The sequence below is a fragment of the Leptonychotes weddellii genome, chromosome 14 (genome assembly GCF_054177405.1).
Source record: "Leptonychotes weddellii isolate Sample4059 chromosome 14, ASM5417740v2, whole genome shotgun sequence".
NCBI classification, from domain to species: domain Eukaryota; kingdom Metazoa; phylum Chordata; class Mammalia; order Carnivora; family Phocidae; genus Leptonychotes; species Leptonychotes weddellii.
Genome location: NC_138382.1, coordinates 70,298,633 through 70,321,437, shown reverse-complemented (window position 1 = coordinate 70,321,437; position 22,805 = coordinate 70,298,633). Strand labels below are relative to the sequence as shown.

The window sequence follows — 22,805 nt, the reverse complement described above, 5'->3', positions numbered from 1 at the left end:
GCTCCGAAAATTCACAAATTCCTTTTTTCCTACCTTTTGCTAATGAAAAGCAGCACTGACATTGGAGTGGTTGAACAGATTTTTTGAGAGTATGGGAGGACAACTGGTTATGTCCTTCAGATTTTATTTTTGGAAACAGTTGTAGATTGGGGTGAAGGCTGGAATGTTATATTCTAGCTAAAAGCCACGCTAAATATTTTGAGCTGCTTTTATATGTATGTGCATGTGTGCGCGCACACACACAAATGTGTTATAACAAAGTATTATGGGTTCCATCATTTGAGTAATAGCTACAGCAAATCCAGATTAAGTCTTTTCCATAGTATTTACTTTCCTTACTTTGGTCAATTTCAAGTTCTGTATTAGTATTTTCTAGCCAAAGGTGAAGCTTGTCCCCAGATAAATATTAGGATGGCCTGCCAGCCAAATCCCAGGCAACCCACTGAATTGCTCTCTTTGATAGTAGAAAGGTCCGGTTCAAGTTGCTCTGAATGGCATTTAACTATAAAACAATAGCCTTAACAAAAGTTACTGGTGTCCTTCAAATGGTTTCTGTACCAGTAGCCAATTCTTTTGGCATTTTAGCATATGAGGCTTGTCCCATAATAATTCAGAGTGCAAGTTCAGAGCATTACGTAGCCAATGAATGGTTGCGGGGCGGGGAGAGAAAAGTACATAAACGTATTATAAATGCATGAAGTAAAAAATGAAAAGCAAACAAAAACATCACCCCCCCCCCATATACACACACGCACACGGAAACCCAGAAGCTGTTGACTCGGCAGTTTTTCATTCTTTATGGCTCTAGGGACAGGTTTAAATTGGGAAACATTTTTTTATTCTCTTGCGCTGTGTTGAACAGAAATGCAGTGTTTGATGTAATCTGGCCCAGATGTCAGCAGTGTGCAGCTTTGTGATGATTATTTATCTTCAGGTTTTTACTTTGTAAAAGGAGAATCAGCAAACAATTGTTTAGAGTTGTAAGTTATATTTAGTGACTATTTTTGAGATCCTGTGTGTTTAACAAACAAACATATATAGATTAGTTTATATATGTATTAAATTTCATTTCATTTTAGCTATTAATCTTAAAATCCTCTTTAACAAATGCTGGTTACGAGTCCCCTGATAAATGTTAATATGTCCGGCGCTTTTCATTCTGGGTATTGTTCTTCTTATTTCCATTTCTTATTCTTATAGGAAGTTTTTTCAGCTAAGATCATTAAACTAGTGGGCCCTTTTATATGGTCTTCGAAAGAATTTTCTCATGTAAATTTGCCAGAAGGATATTTGTATTTTTTGGTTAAATAATAGCATAGAATGTAAATGGCAAATTTCAATAACAGTTGCCAAATGGCAGCCCATTTACTACTTGGAGTTGAGGTGTATTTGTTTTAAGAGTATTGTTTTCAAAGTATTTTCAGAGGATGGGAGTTGTTCATAATTTACACCAATCCATTGTTTGCCCCCTTTGAAGTGCCCTGGATGGCTGCTAAGTCCCCCATAGAAAATGGAGTTAGAAATTTCTTTTCAGAGGTGGGAGAGGGGGTGTCCTGTTGTCATATAATCCTATTTTAGAGATCAAGGGATACACACAAAAATCTTTGCCTCTGTTATGTTTCTTCCAGACACAACTAGATTTTCTTAGTAAATTTAATTCAGACTAATCAATTATATGGTGAGCTGCCCTTTCAGGATCGAGTTCAATTCAAAGTTAAATTTCAAAATTTTTTAATGTTTTCCATGTTATGTACCGACAATGATTCTAACCTAATATAATCCTAACTCAGGTAATATTAACCACTGTACCCTTTAGCTCACCTCATTGGATTTAATGAAATTGTCTTAAAAATGCTGAATAAATTACATTGACATTCTGTAGCTTTAAGTGCCAATGTGAGGTTACTGATCCTGATCAATTAAGGCAGTCTTCATTGTCAGCAATGTAGTATATATAGAAAAGATTAGTTTTAGGACCCAGGTTCAAGTTTCATATATGTACCACTAATAGGCCAGGTGACATCGGACCAGGTGCCTGATGTGGATCATACTCAACTGTAAAATGAGGGAGTTGAACTAGATAGTTGTTATCATCCCTTAAGACTCAAATATTCTGTGATTTTTAAAAATCATACCATCTTACTAAGTTCCAGTGGGCTCGTTAGGGCTTTATTGCTAAAATTCATGTTTCCTGGATGATTTCCTCCCTTATTCCCATGAATGTGTTTGAGATGCATGATCAGAGGGATTATAGAAGTTTTAGTACAGCCTTGTGAATGCATGGCAGTATTTAAACACTTTTTTTAAATTGCATTAGATTATTAGCATTTTTGTCACTTTTAGATGGAAAACATTATATGTGCAACCTCATCCCTTTTTTTAAAGTAGTAGGGACAGTGGCTATATGCTGTTGTCATCTTTTCCCCCTGACAGCTCTGCCTGGGGAAACTAAGGCAGCAAGGGACTTTTTCCTTGCAACATGATAACATGACCTAGCCTGGAACCCTGACGTAGTGAGAGAAGAACCACTGGGTTAGGACAGCAAAGACCTTTGATCTCAACTGTGCTTAGACTTATGGGCTATATGACTTTGGGCTATATGCTGGTTTCTTTTCTCCCTCTGTAAAATGGAAGTGATCATGTTAGCTCTTCCAAACTCACAGTATGTCTCTTATAGGTCATCTGTTCGCAGACACTTCTGAAGACCTTTTTTTTTTTCCATTTGTTTGTGCTTTTAACCTCAAGACAAAATTGCTATTAGTGTGTATAATTATTGTGAGAAATTTTGCTTCTCATCAGAACTGCGTGTCTAGATAGTACTTCTAGGGAAGGTGCAGTCTGTCTTCAGTAATTTTTCTTTTCTTTTTTTTTTTTAATTTTTTTTCTTAAAGATTTTATTTATTTGAGAGAGAGAGAATGAGAGAGAGCAAGCACATGAGAGGGGGGAGGGTCAGAGGGAGAAGCAGACTCCCTGCTGAGCAGGGAACCCGATGTGGGACTTGATCCCGGGACTCCAGGATCATGACCTGAGCCGAAGGCAGTCGCTTAACCAACTGAGCCACCCAGGCGCCCTTCAGTAATTTTTCTAAAAGGTAGATGCTGCTTTGGCAATTCTGAATTCTTGACTAATAATAAAAAATTCCTCAAAGGAAATATATCTCAACACTTACTATTTTGAAAGGCTAATTTCTAGATGTTCAGGTGAATACTGAGTGCTATGTATGTAGTGAGGGTGATAGGAAATCATGAAACTGGCTTCTTTGGAAATGTAAAAATCCTAGGAGCATCATAAAGCTTCTGCAAGTGAGTGCTGTGGTATAGTGGGAAAAGCAGGAGCTTTGGGGTAAGACAGGTTTGGGTTTGACTCTCAGCTCCCCACATGCCAGCTTATGATCTTTGTTATCCAAACTCTTGAAACCATTTCCCCCACCCACCTCTGAAATTCAGACATAAGGATTTGCCTCCAGGTGTTGTTGTTTGAGACAGTATTTGCAAATCAGCAGGGTGCCTGGTAAACAGTAGGGACTCTGAGTGGTAACTATGCACTCCTCCTCAGATGGACAGGTTTAGAGCATTTAGAAGTGATCATAGTAGAAATTGGAGTATTTTATTTTTTTAAAGATTTATTTATTTATTTATTTGAGAGAGAGAATGAGAGAGAGAGAGCATGAGAGGGGGGAGGGTCAGAGGGAGAAGCAGACTCCCCGCCGAGCAGGGAGCCCGATGCGGGACTCGATCCCGTGACTCCAGGATCATGACCTGAGCCGAAGGCAGTCACTTAACCAACTGAGCCACCCAGGTGCCCGAAATTGGAGTATTTTAATGCTCATCAACTGGTTAATACTCAGGAGGTCACTGAGCCTTTAGATGGCTGTGTCCTTTGATTTGTTCCTTGATTCTCCTGGGGTTTGGAAAAGCCCAGAATATAAACTCAGAAGGTTCAAGTCCCAGCTTTTGTTTTTTGTTTTTTAATCTACATCTCCATAAGCATGTCTTCACTCTTCTGGACTTCTTTTCCCCATCTATATAATGAGGACAGTCATAAGTCCTTCAAAGGATTGTTTTATTATTTGTTTCAGGGGTACAGGTCTGTGATTCATCAGTCTTACACAATTCACAGCCCTCACCATAGCACATACCCTCCCCAGTGTCCATCACCCAGCCACCCCATCCCTCCCACTCCTCTCCACTCCAGCAACCCTCAGTTTGTTTCCTGAGATTGAGTCTCTTATGGTTTTTGTCTCCCTCTCTGGTTTCGTCTTGTTTCATTTTTCCCACCCTTCCCCTATGAACCTCTGTCTTGTTTCTCAAATTCTTCATATCAGTGAGATCCTTCAAAGGATTGTTATGGGTATCAAAAAATAACATACTACTTGGTAGTATTGATCCCTGTAGGAGTTTTACCTGGTGACCAACGGGAACTCTAATATGGCTTTTAATTTTTATTATTTTTGAAATTTTCCCAATTCCCATCTTGGGATGTGTTAATATAAGAGATTGAGACAGGAATTTGCCATGGTAGAAGCCATTGTGTTCAGGGAGCTGAGTGTCAGTACATTCACATACATTATCCCATTTAGTCTTCACAACAGTCGGGCAAGGGAAACATTATTTTCATTTTATGGAAAAAGAAAGGGAGCCTTGGACATTGGTTATTAGCCAATAAGTTAATATTAGTTATTAACTAATATTGTCATCTGATTTTAAAACCCATGTGCTTTCCACTCTTTGTGCTGCTCCCATCCCATACTTTCTGCCTTGTCTAACTTAGGTTAAGGAGACAATTACTGGGTGTCTTTAGGTCTGGATATTCCACTGTAGGCAATGGGGATGCAGCAATATAAGACATACATATTCCCCATCTTCACATGGCCCAGGAGTCTAAAGGCAGACACATAACTAAAAAATCAGTTGTAATATCCTGCTAAGAAAAGCACAGGATATTAGCTAACTGTGTAAATGGTTAGTCATCTGTATATTTTAAACAATTTCCTCTAAAGAGCTGACTTCTGTTGGTTTCAGGTGTCACATTATAATATATTATAATCTTAAAGTAGTTCTGGTTTTTGAGTGAATGTAATGTCCTTTATTTCCATAACTTAAAAAAAACTTGCTAAAATATGCGTAAAAATTCAAGAACAGTTCATATTTATTAAATGCTTACTATTTGCTGAATGCTTTCCATGTGCTTTCCATTTAATCTTCACAATGACCTTAGGAGAGGGCACTGTGGTCTCCCTTGTACAGATGAAGAAACTGAGGATTGGAGAGATGAAGTGGCTTTCCTGAAGTGATACAACTAAAAAATGACAGGATTCTTCCGATTCCAGAGCCTGCATTTCTAAACAGATTCAATCAAATAAGTGCACTAGAGAAGTAAAATCTGTTTTTTCAAAATTAAGAGATGCTATGACTTTTTAATTCTACTTTTTCAGTTTTCAGTTTATATACAATAAAATTCAGTTTTGTAGTGTTCAGTTTTGAATTTTGACAAATGCATAGTTCTATATCTACAACTGCAACCAAGATAAGGACAGTTCCATAACTCCCCCCAAATCTCCTTGTGCTGCTGGTTGTAGCCAAACCCTTCTCCTGTTGCTAACCCCTGACAATGACTGGTCTGTTCTCCATCCCAAGTTTTGCCTTTAAAACTGAAGTGCCATTAAAATGTAATCATATCTGTTTCTTTGGGGGACTGGTTTCTTTCACATAGCAAAATGCATTTGAGATCCATCTGTGTTGAATATATCAGTGACTCGTTCCTTTTTATTGTGGAATAGGTGTTCTGTCATATAGATGCAGCCACAGTTTGTTTATCCATTCATTATTGAAGGACATTTGGGTTGTTTCTAGTTTTTGTGATTATGAATAAGACTTAAAACATTTGCATGCAGATTTTTGTGTGCACACAAGTTTTTGTCTCTCTTGGGTAAATATCTGGGAGTGGGATCTCTGGGCCATAAGCTGAGTATACATTCAACTTTACAGGAAACTGCCGAACTGTTTCCCACAATGTCTGTATCATTTTGCATTTCTGTCAGCAGTGTATGAGAGTTCTAGTTGCTCCACATCTTCACTAGCATTTGGTATTGTCACTATTTTCTTAGTTTATATTCTGTTAGGTGTTAGCGGGGTGTGTTGTGGTTTCAATTTGCATTTCCTTAATGACTAGTGATTTTTGCCGTCCGTGTTTCATCTTTGGTAATGTCTATTCAAATCTCTTACCCATTTAAAAAAAATTGGTTTATTCATTTCTTTATTGTTGAGTTTTAAGAGTTTTTTTTTTTTTTTAAAAAGATTTATTTGAGAGCCAGTGTGCAGGAGCAGGAGCTGGGGGGGTGGGCAGAGGGAAAGGAGAGAAGCAGACTCTCCACTGAGCACGGAGCCCCACACAGGACTCTATCTGACCCTGAGATCATGACCGGAGCCGAAATCAAGAGTTGGACACTCAACTGACTGAGCCACCCCGGCGCCCCGAGTTTTAAGAGTTTTTAAAGTATTCTTGATACAAATCCTTTGTCAGTTGTGATTTGCAGATATTTTCTCCCTGTCTGTGGCTTGTCTATTCATTCTCTTCACAGTCTTTTTTCACAAAGCCAAAGGTTATAATTTTGATAAAGTTTAATATGTCTTTTATTGATCATACTTTTAGTGTCATATCTAAAAACTGTTTGCCTAACTCCAAGGCCACAAAGATGTTCTCCTGTGTTTTTTTTTTTGTTTTTTTTTGTTTTTTTAAGAATTTTGTATTTATTTATTTGAGAGAGAGAATGAGATAGAGAGAGCATGAGAGGGGGGAGGGTCAAAGGGAGAAGCAGACTCCCTGCCGAGCAGGGAGCCCGATGCGGGACTCGATCCCGGGACTCCAGGATCATGACCTGAGCCGAAGGCAGTCGCTTAACCAACTGAGCCACCCAGGCACCCCTCCTGTGTTTTCTTTTGGAAGTTTTATATTTTATGTTTAGGTCTGTGATGCATTTTTTTTAAGGTATGAGGTTGAGAGTTGTTTTTTTTTCTTTGCACGTCGATGTCTAGTTGTTCCAGCATCATTTGTTGAAAAGTCCCATCTTTTCTCTATTGTATTACCTTTGCACCTTTTTCCAAAAATTGATTGTATTTAGGTGGGTCTATTTCTGGACTCTATTCTGTTTCACTGGTCTGTGTGTCTATCAATACCATTCTGTCTTGATTACTGTAGCTTTATAATAAGTCTTGAAATCAGATAGCATGATTCTTCTAGCTATGTTCTTTTCAAAATTGTGCTTGCTGTTCTAGTTCCTTTGCCTTACTGCATAAATCCTACTAGGATTTGGATTAATACTGAGCTGATCATTTTGGAGAAGCTGACATTTTAACAGTATTTGAGTCTTCCAGTGCATGGACACAGTACATTTCTCCATCTATTTAGGACTTCCTTAATTTCTTTCTTTGGTGTTTTAAGGTTTTCAGCATCCAACTCCCATACATACTTTCTTAGATAGACCTAAATGTGTCTTTCTTGTTTTCGTTGTTGTTGGATTTTTTGAGGGAGGAGGTGCTAATGTACATGGTACAGTTAGAAAAATTATAATTTTTTCATTAATTTCACTCTAATTCATAATCTTTGTTTTTTTTTACCTATCATTTAAGGTCTTTAGCAAGTGAAAGATTGTTTCTTGATGTTTGTTCTTTGAGTCTTCTTCATCTGTCTGTGATCTCATGGCCCTTATGCCGTTTTGTAATTATGATGTCAAAACAGCTTCAAAAGATACATCTGGGAGGATCTGCAAGGGTTCTCTGTACAGATGGATAAGTTTTGAGACAGAATCCATGTTTCCTTCTTTCAGTTAGTGTTATAGGCATTTTTGAATTTCTTTTGTTTTGCTATGCATATGAGAATACAGTTTAGCTTTTTTTTTTTTTTTTAAAGATTTTATTTATTTATTTGATAGCGAGAGAGGGAACACTAGCAGGGGGAGTGGGAGAGGGAGGAGCAGGCTTCCAGCGGAGCAGGGAGCCCGATGCGGGGCTCGATCCCAGGACTCTGGGATCATGACCTGAGCTGAAGGCAGACGCTTAACGACTGAGCCACCTAGGCGCCCCAGTTCAACTTCTTTTACCTCAAAATCTAGTCTAAAGTATGGATATTAACTTTTAGCTTGATATTTAAAATGACGCTTTGTAGTATACACTCTGGAAAAAAGAGGATGTTTTCTGGGTATTTACTCTTAATTGACTAAATGAGAATAGTTTCAGGGAAAATAGATGACAACACTGTCCTTCAGAGTGATAGTGACCTGACCAATGTTGAGTGGCTGCTCAGAGAGTATGACTTGAATACAGGCCCCCCGAGCACCAGAGTCCCTGGTCTTTCCCACTCTGCTCTCCCAGATAGTCTTCTCCAATTTCAATACTTCATGGAGCTGACCTTTTGGGTGATGGAAATCCTTTGAAAATCTGCTGAAAGCTCCAGGAACTATCTCCAAAAAAGTGTTTTTGGATGTCCTTCTAAAGGTTTTCAGGGTTTTCTCAGAACCCCTTCTATACTCTCTGGATCCTAGAATAAAAATCCATGTTCAAGATTTCTTCTTTATGCACTGATTTATTTTTTCCAGTTACCAGGAACCACCCAAGTGCTATATTCTCTCCTATGACACTTGGATGCTAATTCAACACTACCTATCATGGGTGCTTGCATATGGGTAAGGGGGAAAAGCCTGAGGCTCTTCTTTCTACTCTCTTCACTTCCTTCTACTCTCTCCATTCATTTTTTTCATTTGCTCATGCTCTGCGCTGGGTCCTAGGGATTTAGCTGTGAATAAAACTCTATCCCTGTCCTCAAGGGCTTCATGGTCTAGTGCACTTCGGAAATCGTCATGGTTGGAACGGCTAAAGTTTGTTCAAATGAAGTGGAGAGGCAGCATGGAGGAGTGGAAGAATCTGGATTTGCAGTCAGCCCTGGATTAAATTTTAGGCAAGTTATTATTAAATATTCTAGGCCATTGTGTAAAGGGAATATTGATGGTGTCACTTACCTTATATCCTTTCTAAGTGAGAGCTTTTCTTTCTTAAAAGATTTTTTATTTATTTATTCATAAGAGACAGAGAGAGAGAGAGGCAGGCTCCCCGCTTAGCGGGGAGCCTGATGCGGGACTCAATCCCAGGACCCTGGGATCATGACCTGAGCCGAAGGCAGGTGCTTAACCATCTGAGCCACCCAGGCACCCTAAGTGAGAGCTTTTCTTGATAAAAAAAAAAAAAAAAAGACTTTTTCCAGAAATTTAATACACCCAAGTCTTCAGAAGAATGCCTGTTGGAGACTGAGCTTTTAATAATGTTTAACCATTATTAGCAATTAAAACTTTTTATTAAAAAAAAAATATTTGAGGGTGAGTCAGTACTGTGAATCAGGACCTGTTACTGGAGATGAGCATATGAAGAAATGTCCTACTGCAACACAAACTTTAATATTTAAGATCTGTATTTGCTAATATCCAGCAAGATTTTACTGAAAATGGTTTTAAATAGTGAGTAGAAGTTATATTCGGCTGTGCAGTTTTTCTTACTTGCCAAAAGCTGCATTTGGTTTTTCTTTTGTCGTTTGCTGTTTACCTGTGAGAATCCAGTTTTTAAGTGACCACATAGGTATTTCCTCAGGAAGAAAACTGTCTCAAGATTTCCATGGCATAATTTGTGACAGGATTAAGTTATGTCACCTTTGAAGTCAGTCACAGCCTGAGAGCACAAGAAGTTGTTTACAAAGGAACCCATCGATTCTCCCTCTTTCTCTGGAAGCATCCGAGCAGTGAGACTCGCACAGTCTGTTTGGCACAGTGACCGCTCTCAGCTGGCCTGGGGCCCTCCTGCCGCTCAGCAGAGAAAGGATGCGCCAGAGTTACACTCCTAGCTGAGCAGAGCCCTCCTGCAGGTCTGCTCCTGCTTAACTGGGGCCTTGCAACTGTGGACCACAGCCTGCTGGTTTCGTGGCAATATCTTTTCCTTAATATTTTCCATCTGGCCGACAATGACCTATAAAGACAGACACAAACCAGCATTTGAATTATGGGGAGTGTGATGCTAAAATGCTTCCAAATCACACTCTAGAACCTGTAGTCATGGGCAGCTGCCTTTGCATACTGGAGAGAAGGAAACTTCTCTCTAGTTGGTTTGCAAAGCATTCAGTCACATCAAAGACCTGAGCCATTCAGCTTTTAAAGGTCTTAAAAGGCTTTGTAAATTCTGTCTCTGAATGTCACTGAATTTTAGCATTTAACTCACAATTGTGCACTAATATTCAAACTTTTTGAGCAAAAATATAATGAGGGTCATGAGCGAGTTTCATATGCAGCTTCTAAATTTCTAGCTATATCCAAAGCTTTAACAATTAGTGAGGCTTGGGACAGAATTGGTATCATTGCATCCTGAATGGCATCACAATTGCAGGGACCGTATGCTATAAACTTAGAACGCATTGAAAATGAGATTTCAGAAATGAAGAGTTGCCTTTGAGTTTCTTTTTGCTAAGAACTTTCGTGAAGATGCATTTGTTAATGGCTTTTGAGCCGGATTGAAATAGTCTATGATAAAGCCAGTTTCATGTTCATGAGCCATTAGAAACCGAATTAGAATATTAGTCTAAATTAGAACGCAAGTTCACATTTTTTCACAATTGTGTACCCCCTATCAAAACACTTAAGGATAATTTGTGTTTTTTACAGCTTGATTCTCTTAGGAATTGCTCATTGTCTTAGTCGTTTTATTCCTAGACCATCCTGTAGACTAACAAAGGTGAGTTGCTCATCCCCAGGCTCAGAGAGGTTATGATCCAGCCTCTGTGGCCAAGCCTTGAAGGAAAGACTGAGGAGGCCTGGCCAGGCATTTTGATGCTCAGACCTCAAGTCCATGCTGCCACCTCCTGTCTGCATCCTAGTGTTCATTTTAAATCAACCCGGCTTTTCTTCTGAAGTTTGCTCAATGAATTTTTTTTGCCATTCTGTGCTCCTCTGTCTTCTCTTCCCTTTCTCTCTTTTCCTCCCCTCTCCTCGCCCTCACTCCAGGTGGTTAACTCTCAGTGCCAGAGTTGAAGACAGATTTGGCCTGGAGCCAGCATTGAGAATGCAGTGTTTATTTTTCAGTACCACTAAAGGATGGAATTCATACTAGCGTCTTAGGAGGAAAGTTTAGGTATCTGTGGTTTTAGAAGTTGATTAGATGCTCCACATGTGTGACCTGGACCCTCCCTCTCTTCAGTCTCCTCTGATGAGTGGTGCTTGTTTTATATTGTGGCTCTCAGTTTCCAACTCTAGAGGTTAGGATGAGAAATGCAGGTTAATTGGAGCAGCTCAATTGACTTTAAAAATGGGAGTGAGCGCCAACTGCTGAGACTACAAAGGTTAGACTAGTTCAGTGTCTTTGAGAAGAAGGAAGGAAGGAAGGAAGGAACATTTGGGATTTTCTTTTTTAACAATCAGGGCAGCAAGCAAAGATCGTACCAGAGTACGGTTAGTGTTAGTTATGGTCCATTCCTTCATTCAGTAAACATTTACTGTGTTCTACACGAGGCAGGCAACGCAGAGAGGAGGCGTTCTTGTGGGAGAGTGTGGGCAAGCCAACAGTTTCAACGTGTTAAGTGGGTGAAGGAGGAAAGCCCTGGTTGGGGGAAGGTAGGAAGTAAAACGAGACTGACCGGGCAAGTGAGAGTGTTAGCCCAGGGAGCTGGGGAGCTGGTCTGTAGGAATGGGGAATAGAAAGAGCATTACAGGCAGATTGAATTACACAGGCAGAGGCCCAACAGCAAGGCAGCATGGTGCTTCTGCCTAGTGGCTATGCCTTTACTGTGCCCAGAGCAGAGTGCCTCTGGTGGGGAGAGCCTGAGAGCAAGGACCTCACATGCCATGTTGTGGCTTTTGGACTTGAACCTGAAGTCCATGAAGAGTGACCTGGAGAATCTTAAGGAAGGGAGTGACATCATCAGATTTGTGTGTGAGAAAATCATTTTTCCTCCAGTGTGGAGGAGCTGATGCGGGTCCCAAGCCTCTCCTGACCGTTGTTAGGGCAGAAGAGTAGAGGAGGGGTTGAGGTGGGTGGTTAGTGAGCAAGCGAGCGAGCAAGCTTGCCGTCTAAGGCAAGAGACAGGCCCTCACTTACGTACTTGGAAGGAGTATCATTTATGATCCAGAAGTCTTATAATCGAGAAGTCCTGGTTTTTATACTTGAATTCTAGCATTTTTGTCTCTTAAATGCTCGTGGGGTGTTTGTTGAATGAATGAATGCCATTTCTTTTGGGCAAAGGTGGCTATTTAGTCTTCTCATTCCATTTTGCTTAAACTCTCATTTTTTGTGTATCCCAAGTGTACAGTCACAAACCACAGGCCTGAGATAGCGCACACATAAACTGGGGTGGCAGCAGGAAGCCAGTCTTGGATTTTGAAACTTGCCAGGGATAAGCAAGAATCAGTTGTAAATAATCATGGACCAAACCATAAAAAAATGATAAAGTTAATTCTGCCAAGATGAGTCTGAAAATAGTTTGAATGTATTTTGAATAGCCCTGATAGTCAGAAAGGTGAACATTGTATTAGTTGCTGGGCCTAGTAAAAAGACTGTATTTTGCTGAATGAAAGGATCGGAGGGGCAATTCTTCTGATCTTTTGCTAGACTGCACTGGGTCCTCTACTTTGATGACATTTGAAGTTGCAGGCCCATTAATGAGAACACTTTAGCTGGTCTCAGACCAATCTTTCTTCCTCTTCTCTTTACCTTTGTTCATCTGGGGCCTCCCCCGCTTTGGCCCCTCAGCATGGGCGGACCTTCTTCCATTAAAGAATAAGAGCAATTTCCCTTGGAGCTCAGGCCATCTGAGACAGCTGCCTCCTGTCACCCCCAGCCCCTCTTGTTTTCTGTTTTCTTTAAGACTTAGCTGAGGGTTGGGGTGAGGGAAACTTTTTTCCTCTTTTGCTAATCTATTACACTGCTCTCGGGGACCTTCCCCTATTTGCATACATGGTGATTCTGAGCTACGTTTTGATGTAGAAGGTACAGTCTGTAAAGAAAAGTTCACATATTTAATTGATGATCCTGGCATGGAGGGAACAGAGTAATTGAGTATATTGTCCATTTTCAGGATGAAAATTAACTTAGAGCTAGCCTTTAATTAAGAGCTGCGGTAGTGACTGAGGCAGTGAGGCACACAGTGAAAAGGGGGAAGGCTTTGAATCCACAGACTTGAGTTCAAGTGTCGGTTTCCTCATTGACCAGATTTGTGACTTTGGGCAAATACTTAACGGGGCTTCATTTTCCTTCTCTTTAAAATGGGATTTAATAACACCAGCAGAATCTCTGTTGTTACAAGGATTAAGGTCATATAAAATAATAGATATTGAGTACCAGCTCTGTTTCTGCTCTCTGGAGGGCATCTGTCATCATGATTGTCATCCATCGCAGTGGCAGAATGGTGCCCTGTGGAGAGAATGGACCTGGGAGTCGGGTGTCCACCCTACCCCGGAAGCCACGTTCTGGCAGTGCATGTGATGCTGACTAGGGTACTTGGCCTCACAGAGCTTTAGCTTATGCAGTGAGGGTGGTGAGTCCTACCTTATAGGGCTGTGGAGACTGAGATGGTGGATGCGAAGCACTTGTACAGATCTTGGCCAGTCATGGGTACTCCGAATGTAGGCCTTTGTTGATGTCATCTGGGTTCTCGTTTGAAAACTTTTTTTTTTTTCTCTCTCCAAAGCCATAGTTCCAGTTCAGTTTTGGCCTCCAATTTTGATTGCTCTTAATGTTGTTGCAACGAAAGAATGCCCAGGAAATAATCATTCCAGTGTTCCTCTGGACCTGGAATGTATGAGGAATCAAATGCAAACATATAATCCTCGATGTGAATCTTTGTAGGAGACTCTTGTTTCAACTGCCTTGAGAAATTGCACTGAGTATGGGAAGGATGTCAGAACTTTAGCCAGAGCTGCAACTATAATCACATTATTTTGCTGCTGCTCAGTGGAGCTAAGAAAGCTTTAAGAGTATTACCATCTGGGCAAAGCCAACCAATGGTGAACTGTGAACTGCTTACCAACTTAACAGAAACTCTTGCTACCTCATTCATTAATTAGGCCTTTATGGCACACCTTCTCTGGGTTGCCTGGCAACCATAATAGCAGTCATTAAATTCTGTCATTTTGTATTAACCCTTTGGCCCTGGGTGGATTGGGAGCCCCCACCTTAACACTAATGCATTTTACATTAGTACATCTACCTGGGAAATCCCATTCCCTTGACACATAAGCTGTAAAGAGCAAATAGCCAGAGTCCAAAACCAGAAAAATTTCCTTTTTTCCTTCACATTAGTGTATGTGCTTTTAAGGCTTTGTATCTGTCAGGATGGAGGCCATTTCCCAATTTGCTGACAGACAGACATAACATACACCCAGCAAGATGAAAAGACTGCTAGTTTCCCAGAAAACAGGAGCTGACGGTGACTTCTGTAGGCCTATGGAGGAAGGAGCCCGTGTGAAAACCAGATGGGAGAGCTGTTAAGAGTTGTATGTTTCCAAAATTGCCTTTGTAGCTGCTTTACAAAAATTTGGACCGTGCATGCTGGAGGGATAGGGGCCATTCCAACAACACACTGCTTGGCATCTCAGAAATGGATTAGAATGGCAGGGAATAAACTATGTACTCTGGCAAAAGCTTTGAGGAAAAGGAGTGGCTAACAGGCAACCTCCAGGAGCCCTTGGCTTCTGCAGTGCTCCGTCCACTATTACTCAAAATTCCATACATGGAAACAAGCTGTGAAAGCCCTAAATTAAAATTGGGTTTAGGAATTAAAAATGCTATATTCTCTTTTCTTGAATGGATTAAAATGATTTGGGACATGTGCAGTGTACGTAAAATAAAATAATTCAATTTCAAAGAAATATTTATTTTTCTCTTAGTAAAAAGGGAGTTAGGTTTTGGTGTTAGGCAAACCTAGGTTCAAATCCCCACTCCACCCGTAGCTGTGTGATCTTGCACAGCTAGCTGGTTTGCTTTCTTTTCGAACTCCCTTTCCTTATCTATGAAGTGGGGATAATCCTTTCTCAGGATTGTTGCAGGGGTTAAATGCATTACACTGTATATATCTCTGGTCAGAACTTGACCCATGATATGTACCCCATGCATTTTTTCCAATAAACAAGTATTGGGACTACAATGGTGAGCATGACACTCTGCATTTTTCAGGAAATTTACAGCCACATTTGGTATCTGGTCCCCGATGTTCCTCAGTTTACCAGGAAAGCCCAGAGAAGGTGTTCCCTGCCAAGGTTATTTGGCCAGATCTGAGAGTAGTATCTGGGCCACCGGACTAATCCGGTGGCTTCTCAATTAATTTTGTAAAAAGTAAAAAGTAGCCACATTCCTTCACTCACCACCTCAAAGTTCTTTTATCAGACTTAAAAACTAGATCACACATTTGCATTTGTGGTTCATATGATGACAGTAAGGTGGCCCTGGCTTAAAATCGTTGACATAGTTTATTGAGTTTACCTAAACATGTATCCTTCATGCCTCCATCCCACCAAGAATGTATGCGATACTAAGAGCATCTGGGATTTTAAGTGGCTACTGTTTGTTAACAAAGCAGTGACTTCCCTGAAGGAGTTTTGCGAGTTGGGAGAACTCACAAAGGCAGTTAATTTTGTTCTTCGGAGCAGTGCGTCCACTGCATTCGTTTGTACTTCAAGCAAGCTTAAATTATAACCCAGGAGCGAGTCGAACCATGATCCGATTTGATATGTAGTTTTGATTCTATTAGTAGTTGTCTTTAATAGATGTCTTGTCATGTAGGTTTCCTGATTATTAGTAATTTAAATTGACTCTGAGAATGAAAGGAAACCGCAGGCAAGAAGCTGATGGGCTGTGACCACAGCGGTCTTCCAGCTCTCACGGCATCTGTGACGCCTCGACACCCCCCCCCAACACACACCCCCTTCAAGGCTTTGAACAGTCTTTCGGCTAATGCTGAGAATGAGAGCTTAATACCGTTACCGTATGGGAACCTGTAAAAGCAAATGGGCATCGTAAGTGTTCTTTCCTCTTTGAAGGTAAGTGTTGTCCATGGGTCCCCTCTCTACTTGATCAGATTTAATTTGACCCAGGAGTATCGATCTGGGAGGATGCTAACTGAAAAACAATGATTGCAGGAGAGGTAATTTCCCTTGTTCTTATGCAGTGTCTTTCCACCACTCTCTGGAATTGCTCACAGTGTCTTTGTGAAGGGAATGGATGAACATTTGCTGTTCTCTGCTGTGCTTTAGGTAGTGGCCAAATTCACCTAAGTCCTCAAAGAGGATGTTCCCTGGAGTGGTCCCGGGCAGTGCAAGTCATGCTCTTGAGGGGCATTTCTTGTGGGCTTTAAGATCCAGTGCTTTGGCACTGATTTCCCCGAGCTCCAGTCCTATAGCTGATGACCCTGGAGTCTGGTATCTTAGGTTGGATTTAGCTTAATTTCAATCCAGAGATTTGAAAACCGACTCTAGGTCATTTGCTAAATAATTCTACTTACTCATTAACCAAGTGTGTATTAAGTACCTACTTACTCAGGCATTTACGTGAAGGAAGCAGGGGAAGGAAGTTCTTTGGATGGGTGAATGAATGAATGAGTTGTACTTTCTGTCTTCAGGTAGCTCCCAGTCCCTTTTAGGATGGTCTGACCAAGGCAGTTTTTATACGAGTGTTAGAACCTTATGCTGATGAGATATGCTCCCAACCCAGGGTCTCTAAGCCACAGAGTTACTTTTTGCGACAATTTTGTATTCTCATTTCTCTTGCTCATCCAGAAAAGCTAAATTGTGAACAAAATATATTTTAGAAGTGAGTGAAAAAAGAATTTTTAGGAAGTCAGTAAAATCTGTTGCTGAGAAATGTTTGTTCCTGGCAACCAACCTGAAGACTTTTATTATGGAGAGAGAGCCTAAGAGGGAATCCATTTTCAATTTATCTGTCCCCCTGCCCCCAGCCCAGTTTTCACCATTTTTATAGTTGTGGTAACGTATAGGCATGGGGCAGGGTATGAGATCATGTTGCTTTTCTCATGCCACAGCATGCTCTCTCTCCAAGGAGGGCTGGCTCTGAGAGGTTTTGTCCTCCCGACCTGGTGAGCCACGGTGAGCCATGGTGGCCTGGGGGGATGCCACCTGCACAGCCTCCCACACTACTGGGGCTCATGTCTGTGACTGAAGCAGGCTCAGCGAAAATTCAAGAGGACCAGCCCACCAGGATGACTTTTTTGGAGTGTTCGAGGGTGAGCACTGGGCTACTACCACCCAGGCTGATCCAGCTGCCTCTATATCCTCCAGCAGATAATAATGCTGCTACTTTGTCTTTTCTTTACTTGATCAATTCTAACATGCTTGCTAGGCAAGACTGCTTCTAATTATACACACTAGTTTTAAAGTAATTTCAGAAGTAAATTCCAGTTTCTAGATAGCTTTTATGTGTAAGCCATTGGTCTAGCTTTAAAGAGGGACATCATTTTAGGATTTATTTTTAACCTCCTCTCCCTGTATGAAAAAGCAGAATGGCAGAGTCCTGTCTTAGAGTCAAATCTCAGTTAATCTTTTATGAACTATATAGTTCATAATAGTTCACTTCCTGGGCAAAATATCCACTTCCAAACTTCAGTTTAGAGATAGTAACATTCATTAATTAATTAATCAACAAATTACTATCCTCTCATTATTGCTAGAATTAAATATCATATATATAGGAATTATTGGCAGATTGTGATGCTTTAGGATAGCCCAGGCTTTTCACGTTTTCACTCTTAATCTTTAGTTCAAATTTTAAAATTTATTCACTGTATTTACTGCGATTTGTGGGAAAACTATATAGTTTGAAATGCCATAGTAAGGAGTTTGTGCAAAGCTATGATGAAAAGCCCGAAGTCCCATTGCCCTACTCCTATGAACAGTTGCTGTGAAGAAATGGAAATGTTATTCTGAATTGACCTAAACCAGTGGTCCTGCGCTCTAATCTCTGATTCCCAGATGATAACAGATGTCTCTTAAGTGATTCCAGGTGTTCTGAACATAGTGAAATCTCTTATCTGCCACCTCCACAGTTACTTCTTAAAGTTCTTTTATATTGCCTCTTTAATAGTATTTGAAGGATCGGGGTTCCTTGACAGCTGTTGGAACTCTTAACTCCCTACTTGAAGGGACGCTGCTTTTAGTCCTCAGGTGATCTCCAGACTTTCATGCTGTACTGTTTGATTCAAGCCCACATGGCAAATAGTTTTAATATGTTCTCCTTTTTTATTAAACAGATTTTGTCATGTCCAGGAGATTTCCTGCCGGTAGCAGCTCTAACTTTTTCTCACCATCAAGGCTTTCCCTGCCCCTTGTTAACTCTCGGCCAGGGATTTTCTGCATACTTCTGTTCACAGTATTCCCGGTGGCATCCTATAGGCTAGGAAACCTTCCCTGACCACCTTCAGAATTCAGTACTCCCTCTTCCATTTAGAGTGTTTCATGCATACTTGTAGGTTCAGGCCTTTCAAAGCCCACATTTAACTTTGGGGGAAGTTCTCACGTGTCTAATCTGAGCTTCACTTCTGTAGCAGAAGTTGAGGTATTTTGGTAGAACATTCTGTCAAATACGATGGAAATTTGGAAGGCAGAATGATGTAGTTAGAGAGCTGAACTTGATGTCTAAGTTCAGCTCTACATTTTAACAGCTTTTTGACCTTGGGCTCGTACTTTGCCTTCCAAGTCTTCTCACATTAGGCTGTATTGGTTTTGTTTTTATCCTCTCTTAAACCCAGTTAAAAGAGGGGAAGTATTGGCTTGAGATGGAGGAGACAGAGACATTTCCTGTGTTTCAACAGAAGGGGAGGAGGAAGAGATGGGCATACATTTTTGTGTACATCCAATGTCTGGCCATGTAATCATGGTGGTAATAATGGCTGGTATTTATGGCATGCTTACTCTGTGCCACACACCATTCTAAATACTCCAGATATATTATTTAACTTTCATACAATCCTGTGAGGTTGGTGCCACTCTTATCCCCAATTTAGAAAGGAATAAACAGAAGCACAAAGTAACTCACCCAAAGGACAAGGTGAGAATAAGGACATAAGTGATCTGGTTCCAGAGCCCAGCCATCCAGTGGTGTTTAATATTTATTGAATGAGTGTGTTTTTGGAAAGTTGAGGCAATTCCTGTCTGTTAGCTTCTATTTTCTTGATGAAGTAGGTGGTGAGATCAGACACTGAGAAGGAAGAAGAACGTGTGTGGAGATGAGGTGTTTGAGTGGAGAATGGAGAAGATGTAAAATAGTTATGTAGGCTGACTAGTGAAAACAGAACTGCTGGATGGTATTGAAGGCTTAGTTGATGCTGTAGATTCTATAAATGTAGAATTTTTAGAGATACAGTATGTTTGGGGGGAATTTATTCCCTAGCCATGCTTATCAGCCTAAATGTAGGCACAAAGAAGGTAAATAGTTGTATTCATTCAGGGATTAGGTGTTTTCCATGCATATGAGATGAAAGGGAAAGAAACATGGGCCTTTCATGATGGACCACAGAACTAAGCTAAGCTGAGGCAGCAGTGAAGGACAAAGGGTTTAAAAAAAAAAACAGGGAGGAATGGTAGGGAGGAGTTGTGAGATGAGCAAACACGAAGGATAGGAAGAAGCTAGTTTCAAAAGTGGGGATTCTGAATTAGTGATTTCAGAGGCAGAGCAGGTTTGGCAGTGGCAATGTCAAGGAGAGACTAAATAAAGCCAAATTTATATGATGCTGAATTTTTTTTTTTTTTTTTTTTTTTTTTTTAGATAAGCCACCTTTAGATGATTCAACAGGGCAGCTGCACTTTGGGGTTATCTTTCTCTTGCTGGTGAGTGAGCAGAAAGGGTTCCCTGGAGTGATAGTTTTGTTGAACTCAGGCTTGCAAATTTGGCATTCAAACTCTGATAGTGATGTCTCCCGTGTTAACTGAGCAAAAGGCCCTCAAAACTCATAATGCATGTGCCTTGGTAGAGAATTTGGTTGGTGGTATAAAAAAAAAAACAGAACAAAACAAGCCCAAATCTCTTGCATCAGAATGCTCTGTAATTACTTTATCTTAGTCTTTATAATGTTAAATGTATGCTTTTTAATTAGCAAAGATAAGTGTTTATGAATCTGAGTATTATTTACATAGCTAGGTAAGGAACTGGGAAGCTCATAAGTATTTTGGAGTTTGGCTATCAGCATGGTTTGATGAAAAGAGCATTAATCTGAAATCAGAAAGACCTGAGTTCAAAACTTGTTCTACCAAGTGCTACGTATTCTCCATCTGTAGCAGTAATTTTTTTTTTTTTTTTTGAGAGAGAGCACATGAGCAGGGTGGGGGAGGGACAGAGGGAAAGGGAGAGAGAGAATCTTAAGCAGGCTCCTGAGATCAGGACCTGAGCCGAAATCAAGGGTCGGTTAATTAACCGACTGAGCCACCGAGGTGCCCCCCTGTAGTAGTAATTCTTAATTCATTGAGCTGTGGCAAGGATTAAATAGCTTGTGTAGGTAAATGTCTGGCACATAATAGCTGCTGAACGAATGTTAATTTTCCCTTTCTAAGACCCCATTTCCCACTACTCCAGTTAATTTTAGATCATTGGCTTGAGGAAACCTTGGTTTTTCAAGTTCATTAGAAATTCTGACATTTTCCAGCTTTCATGAGTGTGGCCAAAGATTAGGAGAGGTAGGTACTATCAGAAATATAGTTCCTAATGTAGACATATTTGCCAGTATTGGCCCCTGCAGTGGTTTGCATATATGGGTGGATAGTAGCCATTGTTGAGCAGGCCACATACCAAGGAGGTAGTAAGCGTTGATGCTAGAGGAAGGTGAGTATTTGCAGAATACTTAGTAACAGGACATGGGGAAGTGCCCAGGGGAGGGGTGCGTGGAGTAAGAGGCCTCCGATATTTGTTCCCTGAGGTCAAGTTCAGAAGTCGCAAAGCAGAATCGGTGCCAGGCCAAGCATAGAGACCCAAGGGAAATCACTTTGGGGAGAATAAGACAGGGAAGGCTTTAGAGCAGAGTTGATCCCAATGTGAGTCAGTTCTTGATCATTACAACAATTCCATCCAAAAGGCATGAGAACAAAGACCATACCTTCTCACCTGGAAACTGGGGCACTGGTGCTCAGAGAGGGGCCAGAGGCGGGGGCAGGGTTGGGAAAGAGAAGTCCTTGGAATTAAGGAGACCTCATACAGAGGGGCTGCTGAGCTGACAGGAGACTTGTCTACTCCACTTAGGCCTCCCCCCTGATAGGGTTGCATAATGCTTGGCATCTCTACTTTTAGACAGAGAACAAACCTGACCATTTTCCATCCTGCTGGGTTGTGGAGCGACAGCTCTTGATATGCTGACCAGCTGCCTCAAGGTTGATTCCAGAGGAACAGTAGGGAACTTACTGATAGCCAAAAGGGGCTGACGCAAAAGTAGTTGTCCCAAAACTGTAAATGAAATTCAAGTCATATGTTTAACCCAGGGTCACCTATTTATTATGTAATACCTGAAAATAAAGTGTCAACACCAATGACATCACAAAGAAAACAAGTGATCATTTATTAAGAGATTAGAATCTAGTTAAAAACAAAATTCAGTTTTGGGAATGTTAAAAGAGGTGGAAAGCAGAAAGCTCTAGGAATTTTGTTTTGATTTTACTCCCAATTATATAATCAATACATGCTCATTGCTCATCCTACTCCCCTACCAAATTGAGGGTGCTGTAGGAAAAAGGAGAAGCAGCACCTGGGTGGGGTAGTTTGTTGAGCTTCCGACTTTTGGTTTTGGCTCACGTCGTGGTCTCAGGGTCATAGGATTGAACCCCGTGGGGGTTCTGCGCTGAGGGTGGGATCTGCTTGGGATTCTCTCTCTCCTTCTGCCCCTCCCCCTGCTTGTGTGTTCTCTCTCTCTCACTCTCTTTAAATAAATACTAAAAAAAAAAAATAGAAGAAAGAAACCCACACAGCCCTACCATCTGCATGCAACAATTATGACATATTCTTTTAGTGTTTTTCATATACTTACAATATTTTTATATGGTTACTTTTAAAATTTATTTTTTCAGTCATGAATATATTTAGGCTCTAACGTAAGTGTACAGCGCATCAAAATTGAAGAAAATGACCCATAATGCCATCTACCCAGAGAACTTAGGTGTCCAAAATACTCTGTAAGCAATGTATCAACATTTTCTTCGTAAATAGTTAATATGTAAATATGTAATTAAAATAATATAGGTGTAATGTAAGGGTACAATTAACCATTCTTCAATTCCGGTTTTCTATCCATGTTATCACTTTTATGCATAAATAGTTATTACATATGTTATTTGATGCATATGAAATAACATATGTAAAGGTATGATAAAATGAATATTTGAGAATCAACTGCCCTACTAAAGAACATGACCAATGACATTAAAACCATTCCTGTTGGCTACATGGACCATTTCCAGTTGTTTTTCATTTGTTCGTTTTTATTTTGCGGTAACAAACACCACTATTAATGAACAATCAGAATAGAAATTTTGTAAGCTGCTACTTCCACATCCTCTGACCCAACTGCAAGTTTGTTCATTTATTCTGCTTTTTCTCCTGTCCAGATTCTTAGCAAGAGGGAAACCCTGCATCTGCATTCCATCCTCTCTCATGGACTCAAGATGATTCCAGCAACTCTCCCCTTTCTATTCAGGATTATTATTTCTCTCTCTCTCCCTCTCCCCTCCCCTCATTGTACAGGCATGTGGCTATTTTTCCCATCTTAGAGGGGGAGGTGGGAAATCACTCTGTTA

At 40.6% G+C, this 22,805-nt stretch overlaps 1 protein-coding gene across 12 annotated transcripts in view; it reads left to right on the top strand.

The window, feature by feature from the left end:
* DENND1A (DENN domain containing 1A) overlaps positions 1-22,805 on the top strand; it is a 489,873-nt gene that overhangs the window by 173,823 nt on the left and 293,245 nt on the right. Inside the window, exon 2 of one of the 12 annotated variants that reach the window (XM_081803555.1) lies at positions 19,798-19,859. The exons of the other annotated variants lie outside the window; for them this stretch is intronic. Within the exon in view, the coding sequence (XP_081659681.1) occupies positions 19,813-19,859 (47 nt within the window). The 5' untranslated portion in view covers positions 19,798-19,812. The remainder of the gene's footprint in view (positions 1-19,797; positions 19,860-22,805) is intronic. 12 annotated transcript variants of the gene reach the window in all.